General features: G+C 39.6%; 1 protein-coding gene across 1 annotated transcript in view; it reads right to left on the bottom strand.

Moving 5' to 3' along the window:
• Nucleotides 1-17,970, bottom strand: part of HHLA1 (HHLA1 neighbor of OC90) — a 65,786-nt gene extending 47,816 nt beyond the window's left edge. The window contains exons 1-6 of the mRNA XM_072606560.1: nucleotides 17,877-17,970; nucleotides 11,403-11,474; nucleotides 8,993-9,052; nucleotides 6,490-6,570; nucleotides 5,458-5,541; nucleotides 5,259-5,342 (exon numbers count right to left, since the gene is read on the bottom strand). Of these exons, the coding sequence (XP_072462661.1) occupies nucleotides 5,259-5,342; nucleotides 5,458-5,541; nucleotides 6,490-6,570; nucleotides 8,993-9,052; nucleotides 11,403-11,474; nucleotides 17,877-17,970 (475 nt within the window). The remainder of the gene's footprint in view (nucleotides 1-5,258; nucleotides 5,343-5,457; nucleotides 5,542-6,489; nucleotides 6,571-8,992; nucleotides 9,053-11,402; nucleotides 11,475-17,876) is intronic.
• Nucleotides 17,971-18,402: the final 432 nt, after the last annotated feature.

The raw sequence follows: 18,402 nt of genomic DNA, 5'->3' as shown, positions 1-18,402 counted from the left end.
CCTCTTCTTTTCTTGGCATCATCATCACTACCTCTTTTCTCCCAACCTACTCTCTCCGTTAAAAACAGAGGGGAGAAAACCCCTTGTATCAAATAAGCATAATCAAGAAAAACAAATCCACACAGTGGCCATGTCCAAAAATGTATCTACTTTCTGCACCTTGCGTTCATCAGCTCTTTTATCAGTTTATCATAGTTTCTTTGGGAACACCATTGTTTTGATCAGAGTTCTAATTTTTCAAAGTTGAGCTGTTTTGTTTTATAATCTTGTCACTGTACAGATTGTCTTCCTGGTTCATCAAATTTCATTCTTCATCAGTTCATATTTTCCATAATTCTCTGAAATCATCCCTTTCATCATTTTTTTAAGCATAACAGTATTCCATCACATTTATACAACACAATTCATTCAGTCATTCCCCAACTGGTAGAAATCCTCCTAATTCCCAGTTCTTTTTTTTTTTTTTTTAAATCTAGTCCTTTTAATTCTTTCTTCAGGATAAGAAATTTGTTTTGCTTGTGATTATTCTCTCTCTGGCATTATCCTCCCTCTTAACTTGCCTTTCCTGATTCCTGCTTTCCTGTTTTTCTACTGAGTTTAATGTATCTCTATACCAAATTCTGTGTGTGTGAGTTTGTGTGATCTCAATTCCCCTATGTTTTTCTGGATAGAATGAGGTTCATCTGATGTCTGCTTCCTCCCTGCCCTGCCCCATACCTACATCCAAATATAAACTTGGACTTTTCACTCACAATTATGAGAAATAGCAAATGTCGCTTCCTTCTTCCTCCTTCCTACTCTATTTATTCTTTTTCCCTCTTTCCTTTCCCTTCTTAAAACTGTCAGAACAGAACAGAACCAAGTCACCTGCAGGTTTTCTGTTTTTCCTATTTAACTTTCCCTGTACCTGTAGAAGACATTAGGGTTGCGAAGTGACATTTGCTTCTTCTCCCTCTATCAGAATGTTAGCCCTACAACAACATTAACCTTGTTTAACAGATTCTGAAAATATGATATAAATAATGTATGTATATATATATATATATTCAAGCCTAAAGCTTTTTAGATTTTTATTTTCGTATCTTTAGTTGCTAAAAACAAACAACCCCCCCAAAAAAACTTTCTAGATTTTCTTAACTTTTATATTTGAATTACAAAATCTCTGCTCTACAATTTTTCATAAAGAATGTTTGAAAATCATCTGTTCCATTAAAGATCCATTTTTCTTCTTATAGGATTACTGTCAGCTTTTCAGGGTAAGCCATTCTTGGTGGTTAACCTGTATGTGTTTGGAATATTGTATTCCATCCTCTCCATGCCTTTAAGTAGAAGCTTCGAGGTCTATGTAATCACGATTGTGGTTCCATGGTACTTGAACAATTTTCCTGACTGCTTGCCGAATTTTTTCTTTGGTTTGGAGTCTGTCTATAACACTCCAGGACTTTTCTTTTGGTCTTTCTTTCAGGAGATGATTGCAGATTTTTTTCTATTTTTCCTTTCACTTCAATAGATCTTAGTGGCTTTCATTTATGAGTTCTTGAAATTTAGTATGCAGTTTTTTGAAATTATAATTTTCAAGTAGTTCAGTGATTCTTAAATTATCTCTTCTTGTCTCATTTCCTAGCCTTAAATTTTCTTTAATATTTTGATTTTGTTCTAACCTTTCTTGCTGTCTTGTAGAATTATTGATTTCTATTTGGTCTACTGTAGTTTTTCAGGGAGTCTGTGATTTGAGTAAGGTTTACTCTTATCTATTCAAAGTAGCTTATTCTCCTTTCAATTCTTTCCTCTGGATTTTTTTTTTTATCTTTTAAATATCTTCTTTCATTTCTTCTATGGATTCAATAGTTCTTGAGGAAAATTGATTTTTTTCCCTTTGATTTGCTTGATTCTCTTTGTGCTAAGACGAGGTTCTGCTTCCTCATATTTTTTGGGTAGGTTGCTTGATCCTGCTTGAACTTGACTTGGGCCACTTGGGATCCTAATCTCTACTTTCCAAGGTATGTCCACACCAAGAGCAGTGGTAGGTCTTAGGACCTTTTGGATCTTTTGAGGTTCAGCATGCTAAATCTTCATAGCTATCTATGATGTCTCAGGGCAGAGAACTACAGACTAGGTCTCAGGACTTGGGCTATCTGGATTTAAGTGCTGCCATGATGGTACTGGCTGCTACCTATTTCAGTGGTTTCCACATTCCATAACGTCAATTTCTGATTATGTTGGGACTTTCTTTGCTCTTGCTTCCTCTGGGCATGGAACCTGGAGGCTGTATGTTTCTGGTTCATCAATCAGTCAACAAACATTTAAGTAACTATAATGTGCCAAGTATTATGTTAGTGCTAAAGATGCTAAAAGTCAGTCCCAGCTCTCAAGGAGTTCACAGTCCAATGTAGGATGCAACATGCAAATGAATATGTACAAACAAGCTGTATACAGGATAAATTCGAGATAATCAACAAAAATAAGGCATTAGAATAAAGGGGAACAAGAAGACCCTGGTGCTGAATTTTCTGACAAGCCCCTTTTCTATATTGCTCAAGGACTTCTTCTTGCCTTTGTGTGGTTTTAGAGTGGAATAAGTAATTTACTTTAGTTTCTCATTAGGTTTATTGATTTTTTTTCAAGCCAGTGCTATTTTTAGGATTTTGCTGAAGTGGACCTGAGGGAGCTGGGCTGCCTGCTTCTGTTAAGGTCAGCCATCTTAGCCACCATCCAGCCTCTTTTCTCAAGGGGTTCAACGCCTGGTTGACTAGCTTCTTGCCCTCATATGTGTCACTGTTTCCTTGACCATCCTACTTTCCCAGATCTTTAACCTTTGAAGGTCCCATGTCCTCCAAGGAGACTTGAATTTGAATTTGCCTCAGACTTTTATTGCCCTTGTAATCAATGGCAAAGAATTTCTGTCAGCTTCCATTTCCTCATCTCTTAAGCAGTGGGGATAATAATAGCATTGACCTCATAGGATTGTTGATAGGATCAATGGAGATAATGTATATAAAGTGTTTTGAATATTTTTTAATGCTACAAAAATGCTATCAATTATTATTTCATTCATGACCATCGCCCATAATGGTTCAATCTGATTTAGTATCCTGATTTTCTGACCACAGTCTCCTATCATTTCATCTTTCTCTAAATTTCTCCTGCAAAAAACTCACCAGAATCTTCAATAACAACAAGTATTTATTAAGCACTTATAAGAGCCAAGCACTGTGCTCAGGGCTGGTGACATTCCCAGTCTTTTAGGACCTTAGGTTCTAATAGGGTAAGACAATACAATAAAAAGAAGCTAGGGGGAGGGCAGCTAGGTGTCATAATGGATAGGGCACTGAGCCTGGAGTCAGGAAGACCTGAGTTCAAATCCAGCCTCAGATACTTACTAGGTGTGTGACCCTGGACATGTCACTTTATCCTAGTTGCCTCAGTTGCTTAATCTGTAAAATGGGCTGGAGAAGGAAATGACAAACCACTCCAGAATCTTTGCCAAGAAAACCCCAAATGAGGTTATGAAGAGCTGGACACAACTGAAAATGACTGAACAGCAACAAGGAGAGAAGGGAGAGGTGAGTGGAAATGTGATGGAGAAAGGAGCACAGAGATTTAGGAGCAAAACCCAAAGAAGAATTAAAAGTGAACATGTCTGGCTTGGAAGGAAAGGGAACATTCTTTAAAATGGAGTTTCTAGGAAGAAATGATCAATAAGAAAGTGCTGCAAGGGTGGAGAGATCTTTCTGAATGAAAAGGCTGCTGGAGTATAGTGGAATGGGTTCTAGGACAAAATGACCAATCAAAGGAAAATACCTCAGGGATGGAAGAGTCTTCCTATCGGATAAGGCTGCTGGAACATGGTGGAGAAGGCAGATTCTGGGCTGGGAGGGCTGCTTTACCCTCCAGAACTCTATGCATTCACAAAGGCTAAACCTGAATCCCAGAACCTATTTTCTCCATATTCCCACTCATTAAAATCTTTTTCTTCCTTTTATCCCAGTAAAGTGCCATCTTCTCTAAGAACCCTTCTCATTCCAATTCCCCTTCTGCTACTTAGTATCTTTGTGACCTTGGGCAACATATTTTTTTCTAGTTTTTCTAGTTTTTTCTAGTTGCTACAAGTATGTGGTGCAGTGGATAGAGCGCTAAGCTTGGAATCTGAAAGACTTATTTATCTTCATGAGTTCAAATCCAGCTTCAGACATGTACTAGCTGTGTGACACTGGCAAGTTACTTAACCATATTTTCCTCAGTAAAATGAACTGGAGAAGGAAAAGGCAAAACAATTCTGCCAAGAAAACCCCCAAAATGTGATCGTGGAGACTTAAACTCACTGAAAAATGACTGAACAACGACAAAATGAGGGGGATTAACTGTATAACTTCTAAAGTGACTTCTAGTCTTAAATCTATGATCCTATAATCCTTCTTTATAGATAGATAGATAGGTAGGTAGATAGATAGATAGATAGATAGATAGATAGATAGAGAGATAGAGAGATAGATAAATAAATAGAAATAAGACTATTTGTCTTATTTTACCAGAACACCATGAGCCTTCTGGTGACTATGTTTCATTTATGTAACACCAGCACCTAGCAAAGTAGCTTGAATTTTGTTTTGTTGTTGTTATTCTGAATGTGTAGAGTCCTGATCTATAAACTCTTCATTAATTCAGATTATCAACTTTAGTTTTATAGTTTTAAGGACACATGACCTACCCATGCTTAATTAGTGAATATCCATCAGAGAGACAGAATTTGTCAAAGGAAGGGTCTGAACTCATATCTTCTTGATTGCAATGACATCCTCCTTTTTACTACTTCATGCTGTCTCTTGGCTTGCCCAAATGTTTGCTGAATTGGATTTTTGATTGATTTTTCTTACTCAAGGACCTTTAGTTGAACCAGAACTATGACTTACAAATCCTTTAGACTACAAGAGCTTTCTAACTTATTTTAGTTTCCTGGATGAGAAGTCATTGTGAGGAAATAACTTTTCTAGTGCCTATGGTAGATGAAACCTACAAGAGAATTTATTAGAGTTTCTGCTTGCCTAGCAAATGGGAACTATGCAGGAAGGATTCTGTAATAGGCCCTTAAAGGTCACAAGCGGAAAAGAAGAAGCCATGAACATGGTAATAAATTATGAACCTAGATAGGAAATTAATAGGATTTCACCTTTGATAATGTAGATGGAGAGGACAAGCTCAATCAAGCACAGTATTTTAAAGTTAAGGTGGCTTGAATCCTTGCAGATAATCACACCCACCTGACAGGTCATTGGTCTGATTGTTTAAACAGTAGCAGTACCGTGTGGGGAATTTGGTGGGATCCATGATTTTCAGGTTAGAAACTGCGAAGAGAGACAGTTAACATATTGTAAATGTAATAGAGCCATCCAGTATTACCCCAACCTTGCCTTTACTACCCTGAAACCAAAATAAACATCCCAAGCTGATGGTACCTACTGTTATAAATCACCACTGAGAACTTGTGGAAAGCAAATGAGCTGTGTGAAGTTATGCTCAGCAAGGAAAAGAACTTTTTGCTGTCTGTTGGAGAAAAACAATACACAAAGTCATTCAAAAGCATTTTGGAATCTTGGAATCTTTAATACTTGAAGAGACCTTAGAATATTGAATTTTCAAACAGGGAACTCAGAGATCCTCTTAATAAGCCCCTTTCATTTTAAAGATGTGACTTCTAATGTTTTTCAAAAAATATCTAATTTTATTTTCACATTCACAGTCTCTCTTTCCCCTGTCCTCATTGTTATAAAAAGTTAATACTAGATTTTGAGAGCTACAAAGTTGTAATAATGCCATTATCTTTTTGGAGGATTTAGCATAGATAGGATTCTTTTTTCTAAACTTATTAAAGGGACAGCAGTGGACAGAGTGCCTGGCCTAGAGTCAAGAAGATTCATCATCCTGGGTTCAAATCAAGGCTCAGACACTTATTAGCTGTAAGACCCTGGGCAAATCACGTAACCCTGTTTGCTTCAGTTTCCCCATCTCCACTGTGGAAGGAAATGGACAACTACTCCAGTATTTGTGTCTAGAAGACCCCCAATGATGTTGATCATGAAGTGTCAGACAGGACTAAAAAGACTGAACCACAACTTATTAGAGAGGTATCTGGGCCAAGGAAAGGCTAAGTAACTTTCCCAGGGCCACATAGTCAGTTTAGGACTTAAACCCTTTTTTTCTTGACTCCAAGTTTCTTCCTCCGTCCACTATTCCATCTTGCCCTCTCTTCATTAATCACAGTAATTGGAAATGTAGTAAACATCTGCCATTTACATCATTCTTGGAATGTATTTCAAATTACTTTCAAATCTGTGGTAAAGCTGCTACTCCTTTTGAGCCTGACCATAGCTCTGTGGGGTAGGATGGTACCACTATTTTATAGATAAGGAAACTGAATTAAAGAAAGATCTGCTCTCTTTTCTGGGTTCATTCCAGAGACAGATTAGAACTGGACTCCCCTTTTCTTGTTACCTTTCAAGGCTTTGGTCAGCATCCCATTCACTAGCTCTGTAAGGTTTACTGTAGACAGATCAATTGTCCTTGCAGGCAGCTCTGAAAAAGAATTAAGAACTGTTACATGGAACATTTTCATCAATAAATGGAAAATCCTCAGTTTGGCTTTTTAATCTGTTTATGTAACCTGTCTAATCTATTCCCTTCCTGCCTTCCCAGTCTTCTTACGCACCCCTCTCTCCATGTTCTCTGACACTTTCTTCCTCTGGTGTTCCTCCTAGAGAAAACTCCATCTTCCATGTGGGCATTGCCACTGGCTGTCTCCCAGTCCCATCTCTTTCTCTGCACTCTGGCTCCTAGTTTCCCTGGTTTCCTTCAAGTCCCAGTTAAAATTCTACAAGAAGTCTTTTCCAGTTGCCTTAATCTTCATACTTTCCCCGCTATTGATTATTCCCACTTTATCCTGTCTATATCTTATTTGTCCTTGACTTGCTATCTTCCATGAGACTTTGAGGCCCTCTACAGCAGCAACTATCTTTGACCTTTCTTTGTATCTCTACCACTTAGCAGAACACCTGGCACATAGTAGGTGCTTCTTGACTTGATAAATGAAGTACTTCATTGACTCAAAATACAGGTCAGTGTGGAATCTTCATAGGATTATAGTGTTAGTGTTGGAAAGGACATGAGAGGCTATGAAATCTGACTTGTATCTAAATAAGAATCCACTCCCATACCCACAACATGGTCTATAAGTATTCATCCACCCTTTTCTTGAAGAACTTCAGTAAGGGGGACATGTATTTGATTTTTCACTTCATTTTATGTCCTTTCATTTCGATAAACACTTATTAAGTACCTATTGATTACTGTGCTACAAACTGGGGATACAAGAATAAAAAGAAAGCAGTCTCTGCCCTCACAGAGCTTTCCTTTTGCAGTAAGATATCAAGAAACAATATATATACAGAAAAGAAAATGTAAGAAACATGTGAAATGACTGAAGTAATGGTGAGATTGCATAACCAACTGAGTTTGTCCCAAGTGAGACTAGAGTTCTTCAAGTTCTGACTTCACAAGTTATTCATTGAGTTGCAGAATATGGTTGGAGAAAAGTGAAAGGAATTTCAATTGGGAAGCACCCTCCTATGGAGGATTAATTTTCATTCTGCTAGTGGGTACAGTGATATATTAGAGAGAGACTAAGTAAAATGCATTAAGGCTCTAATTGTGGAGAGAAGGAATAATCGATAGCTTTAGAGAATGTAGATTTGTGATAAAACATTGTCTCTAGTCATCTAATTGACAACAATTGACTATATGTGACAGTACCAAAAAAGATCAGTGTGGTAAGGGACTTTAAGGAATTATCGAGCCCAACTTAGCTCATTTACAGAGGAAGAAACTGAGGACCAGAGAAAGTAAATGACTGCCTAAAGGTCATAAAGCTGATTAGTGGTAGGGTCAGACCTACACCTCCCAATCCAATGCTCTTTCCAGTAAACTATCTTCTCAGAATTTTATTTTTACATTCACAGTCTCTCTTTCCCTTGCCCCTATTATGTTATAAAAGGTTAAAACTAGATTTTTAGAGCTACAAAGTTGTAATAATTTCATTTTTTTTGGAGAATCTAATATAGATAGGATACTTTTCTCTAACTTAAAGGGACAGCAGTGGATAGAGTGCCTGGTCTGGAGTCAAGAAGACTCATCATCCTGGGTAAATATATTATCTGAAAGAAAACCATAAAAAAGGGGGTAGAAGTTGAGGAAAGTATCACGATAATGACAGTTATAATAGTCAAGATTGAGTGAAATCAGGTTAAGTGAAGAGCCCCTCAGGCATGAATTCCCCAAAAGCCCCACCCTTCCTGCCAAAGCTAAAATAACTAAGTATCCCCCTTAGGCAAATAAAATGCTCCATGATGGAGGAGAACCACCAAATCGACCTGGTGTAATCCCCCCTTCACTTCTCCTTCACCACCCCACTTATGCCACATCAGCATTCTTCCCTTAAGTTCCACATTTGGCAACAAAAACCCTCATTGGTGAGCAACAATCCTTTCCGTGTTGTTTGTCTGAGGGGTAGATTCCCATTCTTAGACTGTAGACCTGGATTCCCAGGCAATGGGAAGAGAGGCTAGTGGGCTTCCGAGTTAGGGACTATATAATGCTGTACTCCACTCTGATCAGGTGCACTTCCTTGCTGACACGACCCATGGTCTTGTGGGAAGTACCCCTTCTCATGAAATTGTAATAAATTCCTTTTTGCCTTCTACATTGAGAAGCCTCTGAGTTTAATTTGAGAAAAGGTCACTGTGCCCCACACAAGACCATGAAAAAATGTATAAGACTTTGTTTCAAAATACTTTCCTACTTACTCATATCATACCTATAAAGTATATGAGAAAAGAAATATTATGTCCATTTTATAGATGAAAAAACAACTGAGGTTTAGAGAGACTGATGCATTTCCAAAGGTTGCAAGAGCATGAGATGGGGTGGAGTACTCACAACTTACCAGTTGTAGCTAGAAAAGCCACTCCCTTTTCTTTCTTAGAGTCTCCCTTAATAGTAGATCCTGAAAAGTAAAGGTAATTCATTAGAGAAATGGTATCCTAGAATCTCAGAAAGTAGGAGACCTCAGATGCCATCTAGTTGTCATTTCACTTTCTAGATGAGGGAATGAAGTTCCATGGGGTGGCTCGTTCAGGAACACACAACTAGTTCATGATTGTGTTGGAAATAAGTTGGGCAGTACCCTCCTTCCACTCTACATTGCTATCTCAGAATTTCTTGTTTACTGGCAATGCTATCTTCCTGTGGATATATTGGAAACAAAAAAACAATTACCTTAAAGAATACAAGGAACTGACACTGACTTTGCCCTTTAAGTGGGTAAAGTCCTTTATCTCCAGTCATATCTGTTTTCCAGAAGAAGTGACATAGGCCAAGAGAGACTGAGTGATTTGTTAAAGGTGATTTAGCGAACTAGTGTTGGAGATAGTGGAGAGGGTTAGAATTAGAAACGGATACCACTTGGGACTTCTGTAGGATTCTATGAATGGAGACCTAGCTAGCTGGGTAACTCAACTCATCTTCTCTCTCAACTTCTCCTCTTCCTTCTCCTCTCCAAAAGAAGGTAAATTCTGATGGGCAGAAGTTGCCCAGTTAACTTGAAATTCATTCTCATTTTCTCATTCTGTCTCTGTCTCTGTCTCTGTCTCTGTCTCTGTCTCTGTCTCTCTCTCTCTCTGCCCTCTGAAGCACCTAGATTGAACAACAATGGGTCCCTGCCCAAGCTCCACTCAAGGGCTATTTTTGGACCCTCCTGGCTTACCCTGAATGTCAATACTTTCTGGCTGAAACAACAATCCTGAGGCTCCTGCCCCTCTGAGCTTGATTTATTCATTATTTTTTTTTCTATTTAAAGGGGCCATCCCCTGAATACTTTTTCAAAAGCCCTGTTGACTTGAATGGCCATTACCTCACTTTCAGTGACTACCTGTAAAGGTCTTAGCCTAAAAAGCCAAGGTCTCCCATTGCATCCTGGGCCTTCTCCAGTCATCCTGATGAATATCTGGTCACTAGATCCAGGTGTATCAGGAAGAGAAAGTGAGGCTGGTGACCTTGCACAGCCTTCCTCATTCAAAACAAAGTCAAGTGCAAGTCATATCATCATTTCTCTGATGTCATGGTCCTCTTTGAAAACAACGGATAAACACAAAAGGATTTTAAGAACAGTGGGCTATGTCATGCCTGTTCATTAATCATGAAGGCTATTAGAAAGATAGCATGGGATAGTGGAAAGAATGCACGATTTGTGGTCAAAACTGTGTTCAAATCCCAGTTCTACAATTTAATATTTGTGACACCATCATTTGGCCTTAGTTTGGCTTGACTCCAAGGATCCACATTCCCTTTCCAGGACAAACTGACCACCTAAAATCTTATCATTTAGAAGACTGATTTAGGTTTTGATGGTCAACATCTTAATTCACCCTCAGTTGCCTCTCCCCTCTGATTGGAGGGCTAGAGGGGATAGCACCAAACTCCTTAAAAGTGCTCTCAACCCTCCTGGTAGCTTCATTTTCCATCAACAGTTTTGCTTCACTTCAACTCCAAGGAACTATGTACCTCCCCCTGCCAATATTTGCCCCCTCTCTACCCTCTATCCCCACCATTTTTTGTGTTGTCTTTTCTGGTTAGACTGTAAGCCTTGAGGGCAAGGACCATCTCTTTTTCTTACTTGTATTCCCGACATTTAGCATGGTAATTGGCACATGTTCAGTTGTTTCAGTCATGTCCAACTCTTTGTGACACTGGAGTTTTTTTGGCAAAGATACAGGAGTGATTTGTCTTCTCTTTCTCCAGTCCATTTTATAGATGAGGAAACTGAGGCAAACAGGGATAAGTGACTTGCTCAGGGTCACATAGCTAGTAAGTATCTGAGACTGGATTTGAACTCATGAAGATAAGTCTTCCTGATTCCAATCCCAATGCCCCGTCCACTGTGCCACCTAGTAGATACTTAAATGTTTACTGAATTGAATTGAAATAGTTTCCTCATCTGCAAAATGAAGGGCCTAACAGGAGTGGGGAACCTGCAGCCTCGAGGCCACATGTGGCCCTCTAGGTCCTCAAGTGCAACTTTTTGACTGAATCCAAACTTGTTCTGTGAAATTTTGATTCAGTCAAAGGGCCCCACTTGAGGACCTAGAGGGCCACATGTGGTCTTGAGGCTGCAGGTTTCCCATCCCTGGAAGATCTTCTAACTCTAGATCTATGCCTGAAAAACTTCTTCTCAATTCCTGGAGGAGATGATTATCCCTAAGAACCATCCCTAAAACCCAAATAATGTTAGCAAGATTTGGTGCTTATGTTAAACTCCCAGTATGCTCACCTACATCCCAGAGACAAAGGAGACATACTAGGCTCATGCAGAACAGCCCTGGATGCCAAGACATCTGGAACAGCAGCATGGTCAATTTCTGCTTCTTTAGCTGGAGGACAGAAAATGGACATTTTGGTAAGTCAGGAAGTAGACGTGGACCTCCTTTCTGTTCAGTTGTGAGAGTGAGCCAGGAAGCACCTTGAAGGCACAGACAGGGAATTCAATAATGCTCATCAGGACCTCCTTATCCTAAATAACCACAACACTAATAACCATCAGAGCTGCTGTGTAAGCTCTTAGGTTTCTACCTTTTGTACTAGATGCTGCTTCCCCATCCCGGACATTTTTACCCTGATACTGGCCTGGGCAGCAGTAGCTGTATAGGTACCATTGGGAAAATTCTTCACTTCTCTACCAAAATGATTCCCTTTGGCCTCCCTTTCCCCATCCCAGATTGTCTTATAGTGATCACACCTCAGAGAGCAGGCTCTGTGCTTGGGTTGGTGACTGATAACTGAATCAGCCCTTTATTCTTTTCATTTTGGAAGGGATAGAGTGAGTCTTCCATTGTGAGTAGGCATCGATGGGTACCCCCATCCTTCTGATCACTCAGGTGCATCTTCTTATCTGTGGTCACTCCACATTATAATCCATCCCCCCCCACACATTTGCCAAAGTGGTTTTCTTATAGAGCAGGTCTGACCATGTCGCTCCCTTATTCAATCAACACCAGAGGCTTCCTATGGTTTCTGGGATCAAAGACTAACTCCTCAGATTGACATTTAAAAACATCACCACCTGACTCCAGGCTCATCTTTCCAAGCTCTCCTTCCTGCATTCTAAGAATAAGCCAAACTGACTGTCTTCCTGTTCACACATATGAAAAACACAACTAAATTTGCAAACATGAATAAGAAATCAAGTTCTTTAAGGAAAACCACATAAAGAGAAAGGAATGGATTTATAATGAAAGCTTTCTGCCTAGTTAAAATGGGAGGCAATTCACTTTTGCTTTTTTTCACATTGTTTGTGAGGAGAGACACAACTCCTAGGAAAAAAGTTATGTTCATTATCTGTTGTGACTTTTGTCTGACTTTTGTATTATCCTTCAATAAAAAGTAGCAAAATATTTCATCTGCTTGACATAGCCTATTATAATATCTACCTATCTGATCTCCTTGCTTCTAGTTTCTCCCTTCTCCAAACTAACTTCTATGTACTATTAAAATGAGTGTAATTACAATTATTTTCAAATTAAAATTAAATTTTAATTAATTTAAATTAATTAACTGATTAATTAATTAAAATTTAATTCATTTAATTTAAATTAAAATGCCATCCATCTTCCTACTCAAAAGTTTTCAATGACTCCCATTTGCTTAGAAAGTAAAATATTTATAGTGGCATTGAAGATCCTCTTTAATCTGCCTGTTACCTAGATTTCTAACCTTATTTGTTACTTCCTGTATTTTACATTCATTTTAGGTTATTAGTTGTTCCCCAAATTTGACACACTATATCCTACTTCTGTTCACTCAAACAACCTGTGGGAGGAGATGAGAAGGGAAGGCAGCTTGTCTGGATGTTCACTATAAGTGACTAACATAGGTTGGAATGAATGGAATCGAATCCAATGTATACTCAATCAACAAGTACTAAGTAGCTATTATGATACAGATTGCTAAGTGCTGGAGATGGAAGAACCATTAATGAAACAATGTCTTTCTGTGTAGGGTTTACATTTTAACTGGAGACAATACATGCTTATCAACATACACATAGCATATATATATATAAAACATAAATGAATATAAATATATGCCAGGCCTAGAGGCCTGTGGGCTACCCGAGTCTTCTTACCTCTATCCCGAGGTCTTCAGTTGGCCAAACCGGATGCTCGTATGAGAGAAAGGACATTCCAGAGTCGAACAAGGGTTGAGCTTTATTTCAGGGTCTAGTTACAAGTGCAGGGGAATTCTTCCTTAGGAGGGAAAGAGAAAGATCTCCCAAGGAGGCAAAGATCTTACAATAAGAGATTGGAAGTAGAAGTATAAGTGGGGAGAGAGGGGGAGGGGAGAGAGGAGAGAGGAAAAGCGGAGCCTTGTTGTCCTGTCCGCTCCGCGCCCCTCCGCCCAAGAGAGCTTTCAGGCTTTCCTGATCCTACTTAGACTCTCCAGCAGCACAGTTTGCATCTGAATACCGTGCTGTTAGACAACAATAGTGTGCCCAGATCTGGGACAATCTCAAGGGCGGGGAGAGCTCTCTCCCATCACGTTTCTCACGGGAAGAGGCGGAAATACACAAGATAGCTCGGTTCACCTCGATTCCCAGTCGTTTCCTGGGGGGTCTCGTGAGAACTCTAAGATTTAGAAGTTCCCACCTTTACCCGCCCGAGACTGTCCACCTGGAATTGAGCTTCCATCCCCAACAAATATATGCAAAACAGTAAATAATAATAATAATAATTGTTATTTATACAGCACTTTAAGGTTGCAACTAGATGGCAGAGTGTATAGAGTTCTAGGCCTGGAGTCAGGAAAACTCCACTCACTTCCTAAGCTCAAATCCATCCTGAAGCACTTACCAGCTGTGTGACCTTGAGCAAGTCACTTAACCCAATTTGCCTCAGTTTTCTCATCTATACAATGAGCTGGAGAAGAAAATGGAAAACCACTTCATTGTCTTTGCCAAGAAAAACCTAAATGGGGTCATGAAGAGTTAGACATGACTGAAAAACAATTAAATAAAAATTAAGGTTGCAAAGCACTATGCCCATTATCTCAGCTGACCCTCATAACAACCCTGTGAGATAGGTACTAGTAATATAACTATTTTACAGATGAGGAAACTGAGGCTGAAAAAGGGTAAGTGACTTGCCTATGATCACACAGTTCATAAGTGTCTGAGGTAGGATTATAAACCCAGACCTTCTGGACTTTAAGCCCAGTCCTCTTAATTTACCATATCACTATTTAGTCACCTAGGTTGGATAGGAGGCACTAGCATTGGGGAGGATTAGGAAAGGCTGAAAATCACCACTTTTAGCTTCATTTTAAAGAAAGAGGGGGACTGTAAGGGACAGAGATAAGGAGGGAACACATTTCAGGGACTGGAGATGACCAGTGCAAAGACAGGGAGATGGAAGATAGTGTTGCACGTGGAGAATGGTGAGAATGTCAGTTTAGCTGGATCACAGAGCTTAGGAGGGAAAGTAATTTCCAATGATGCTGAAATGAAAGGTGGGGTCGATCCAGGTTTGTATTTTATCCTAAAAGCAAGAGATAGCCTTTGTGCTTAAAGAAATGCAATGTGGACTAGAATAGAGAGAGATTTTGCATTTAAACATCTCTATATAACTTTCAATGCATTCTTGATTTTAATAATCAAGTTCCTTATAGTGATATCATGCTTTAGAGCATGCAGAGAGTTTTAAATAATATCAAACAGAATAACATGTGGAAAATACTTGGTAAACCTTAAATGTATAAATACTAGCTGTTAATGTGATAATTTGATTTCTGTGAGAACCCAAGTACTCTTATTTTCATTTAAAGAATGACAAAACTGAGGTTTAGAGATTAGCGATTTCCCTAACTTCCCATAGCTATGAACCAAGTAATGGGAACATGTCTTCTAACTCCAAATCCGGTGTTATTTCTGTTATACCGTGAGAAAAACAGGAACAACCAAAAACCAAAAACACTGGCCTTGAGGGACATTGAGGGTCAAAACTGTAAGGAACTTAGGATGGATTTCACTGATTACCTGAGCCCCAAATCTCCTAAGTGGTTCTAAGTGTTCTAGCAAATGCATACTCTGTGTTCTCTCCACATACCCTCCAGTGCAATTACTTACCACACTTACTCAGGGCTGTAGCTAAGCAAAATAGGATGCCTCACACTAGTTAGCACCTTATAGATGATGAAAGAGAATTTTTTAAAAATTTATTTATTTAACTTTTAACATTCATTTTCACAAAATTTTGGGTTCCAAATTTTCTCCCCATTTCTCCCCTCCCCCCACCCCAAAATGCCGAGCATTCTAATTGCCCCTATCACCAATCTGCCCTCTCTTCTAACATCCCTCCTTTCCCTTGTCCCCATCTTCTCTTTTGTCCTGTAGGGCCAGATACCTTTCTATACTCCATTACCTGTATTTCTTATTTCCTAGTAGTAAGGACAATACTCTCCAGCTGTTCCTAAAACTCTGAGTTCCAGCTTCTCTTCATCCCTCCCTCCCCACCCATTCCCTTTGGGAAGCAAGCAATTCAATATAGGCCATATCTGTGTAGTTTTGCAAATGACTTCCATAACAGTCATGTTGTGTAAGACTAACTATATTTCCCTCCATCCTATCCTGCCCCCCATTACTTCTGTTCTCTCTTTGGATCCTGTCCCTCCCCAAGAGTGTTGACTTCAAATTGCTCCCTCCTCCCACTGCCGTCCCTTCCATCATCCCCCCCCACCCTGCTTATCCCCTTCTCCCCCACTTTCCTATATTATAAGATAGGTTTTCATACTAAAATGAGTGTGCATTTTATTCCTTCCTTTAGTGGAATGTGATGAGAGTAAGCTTCATGTTTTTCTCTCACCTCCCCTCTTTTTCTCTCCACTGAAAAGTCTTTTGCTTGCCTCTTTTATGAGAGATAATTTGTCCCATTCCATTTCTCCCTTTCTCTTTCCAATATATTTCTCTCTCACCACTTAATTTCATTTTTTTAAGATATGATCCCATCTTATTCAATTCACTCTGTGCTCTGTGTGTGTGTGTGTGTGTGTGTGTGTGTGTGTGTGTGTAATCCCACCAACTACCCAGATACTGAAAAGTTTCAAGAGTTCCAAATATTGTCTTTCCATGTAGGAATGTAAATAGTTCAACTTTAGTAAGTCCCTTATGACTTCTCTTTGCTGTTTACCTTTTCATGCTTCTCTTCATTTTTGTGTTTGAAGATCAAATTTTTTTTTAGCTCTGGTCTTTTCATCAAGAATGCTTTAAAGTCCTCTATTTCATTGAAAGACCATTTTTTCCCCTGAAGGATTATATTCAGTTTTGCTGGGTAGGTGATTCTTGGTTTTAGTCCTAGTTCCTTTGACTTCTGGGATATCATGTTCCATGCCCTTCAATCCCTTAATATAGAAGCTGCTAGATCTTGTGTTATCCTGATTGTATTTCCACAATACTTGATTTGTTTCTTTCTAGCTGCTTGCAATATTGTCTCCTTGACCAGGGAACCCTGGAATTTGGCCAGAATGTTCTTTGGAGTTTCTCTTTTTGGATCTCTTTCAGGAGGGGATCAGTGGATTCCTTGAATCCTTATTTTGCCCTCTGGTTCTAGAATCTCAGGGCAGTTTTCCTTGATAATTTCATGAAAGATGATGTCTAGGCTCTTTTTTTAATCAAGGCTTTCAGGTAGTCCCATAATTTTTAAATTGTCTCTCCTGGATCTATTTTCCAGGTCAATTGTTTTTTCAATGAGATATTTCACATTATCTTCCATTTTTTTCATTCTTTTGGTTTTGTTTTGTGATTTCTTGGTTTCTCATAGAGTCGTTAGCTTCTATCTGTTCCATTCTAATTTTTAAAGAACTATTTTCTTCAGTGAGCTTCTGAACCTTCTTTTCCATTTGGCTAATTCTACTTTTTAAAGCATTCTTCTCCTCATTGGCTTTTTGAATCTCTTTTGCCAATTGAGTTAGCCTATTTTTAAAGGTGTTATTTTGTTCAGCATTTTTTTGGGTCTCCTTTAGGAAGATGTTAACCTGCTTCTCATGCTTTTCTTGCATCTCTCTCATTTTTCTTCCCAGTTTTTCCTCTACCTGTCTAACTTGATTTTCAAATTCCTTTTTGAGCTCTTCCATGGCCCGAGCCCATTGAATATTTATTTTGGATGTTTGGGATACAGAAGCCTTGACTTTTGTGTCTTTCCCTGATGGTAAGCATTGTTCTTCTTCATCTGAAAGGATGGGAGGAGATATCTGTTCACCAAGAAAGTACCCTTCTATGGTCTTATTTTTTTCCCCTTTTTTGGACATTTTCCCAACCAGTTACTTGACTTTTGGGTCCTTTGTCAAGAGTAAGGTATACTCTGGGAATCTGTGAGATCTGAGTTCCTCCAAGGTGGCACAATCAAGCATGTACTGGTCTGGACTCAGAGAGGGATTTTAATGCCCAGAATTTTAGCAGTTACCTCTCCACAGCCACCTGGCCTTCAGTTCCCAAGTCAGCACTGGGGGCTGATTTTCAGATAAGCTGAATGGGCAGGGCCACCATTCAGTTTGAGACAAAGACAGGCTTGACCAGGGCCTCCACCCAGGGCTGAGGTAAGACTCAGTTCTTCAATGCCCCCAGGGGTTCTTACACTCCAACAATGGAGCTTCTGTATGGGCTGCTGTGCAGGCTCTGTGGCTGCTGCCTGCTGCTGGAGCTATGGGAAGGCCCTTTTCCCTTCCTGGCTAGCTGATAAAACCCTGTCACTGACCTTTGGTGCCTGTAGGACAAGGGATCTGAGGACCTGCTACTAGGACTGAAGATTCTGCCCCCGAGGTGTCCTCCTCCCAGAGTTTCATCATGCTGCTCCGCTTGGCCAAGGCTGGGCTGGGCTCCATGCTCGGCTCCACCTCCTGGGCAACCTACGTTTCTGTGGGCCTTTCAGGTCACCATGGGCTGGAAATCTCCTCCACTCTGTTGTTCTCCACTTCTGCTGCTCCAAAATTTGTTGAGAGTCCCTCTCTGCAGGTATTTTATGGGCTGTGGGGAGGACCCTGCATAAGTGTGTCTTTGTAGTCTGCCTCTTGGCTCTGCCCCCCCACCATCTTGGCTCCCCCCCCCCAAAGAGATATTTCTATCAAATCTTGATAGTGATGGTGAAAAGTATTCTCCAGGCATGGGAACCAAATCTGAATAGTGGTTATCCAACTTCTCCATCAGACCAGACTGGGAGCCAAACCATGTGAGATAATGATCAGTTAAAAAAAACTTAGAATGTTTAGCTACAGAGAAGAGAAGAGTTGGGCAGAGGGTGTGATAACTGTCTTCAA

The sequence above is a fragment of the Notamacropus eugenii genome, chromosome 4 (genome assembly GCF_028372415.1).
Source record: "Notamacropus eugenii isolate mMacEug1 chromosome 4, mMacEug1.pri_v2, whole genome shotgun sequence".
Classification (NCBI taxonomy): domain Eukaryota; kingdom Metazoa; phylum Chordata; class Mammalia; order Diprotodontia; family Macropodidae; genus Notamacropus; species Notamacropus eugenii.
Note: the sequence above shows the minus strand (reverse complement) of the source record. Positions and strands in the feature narration are given on the sequence as shown.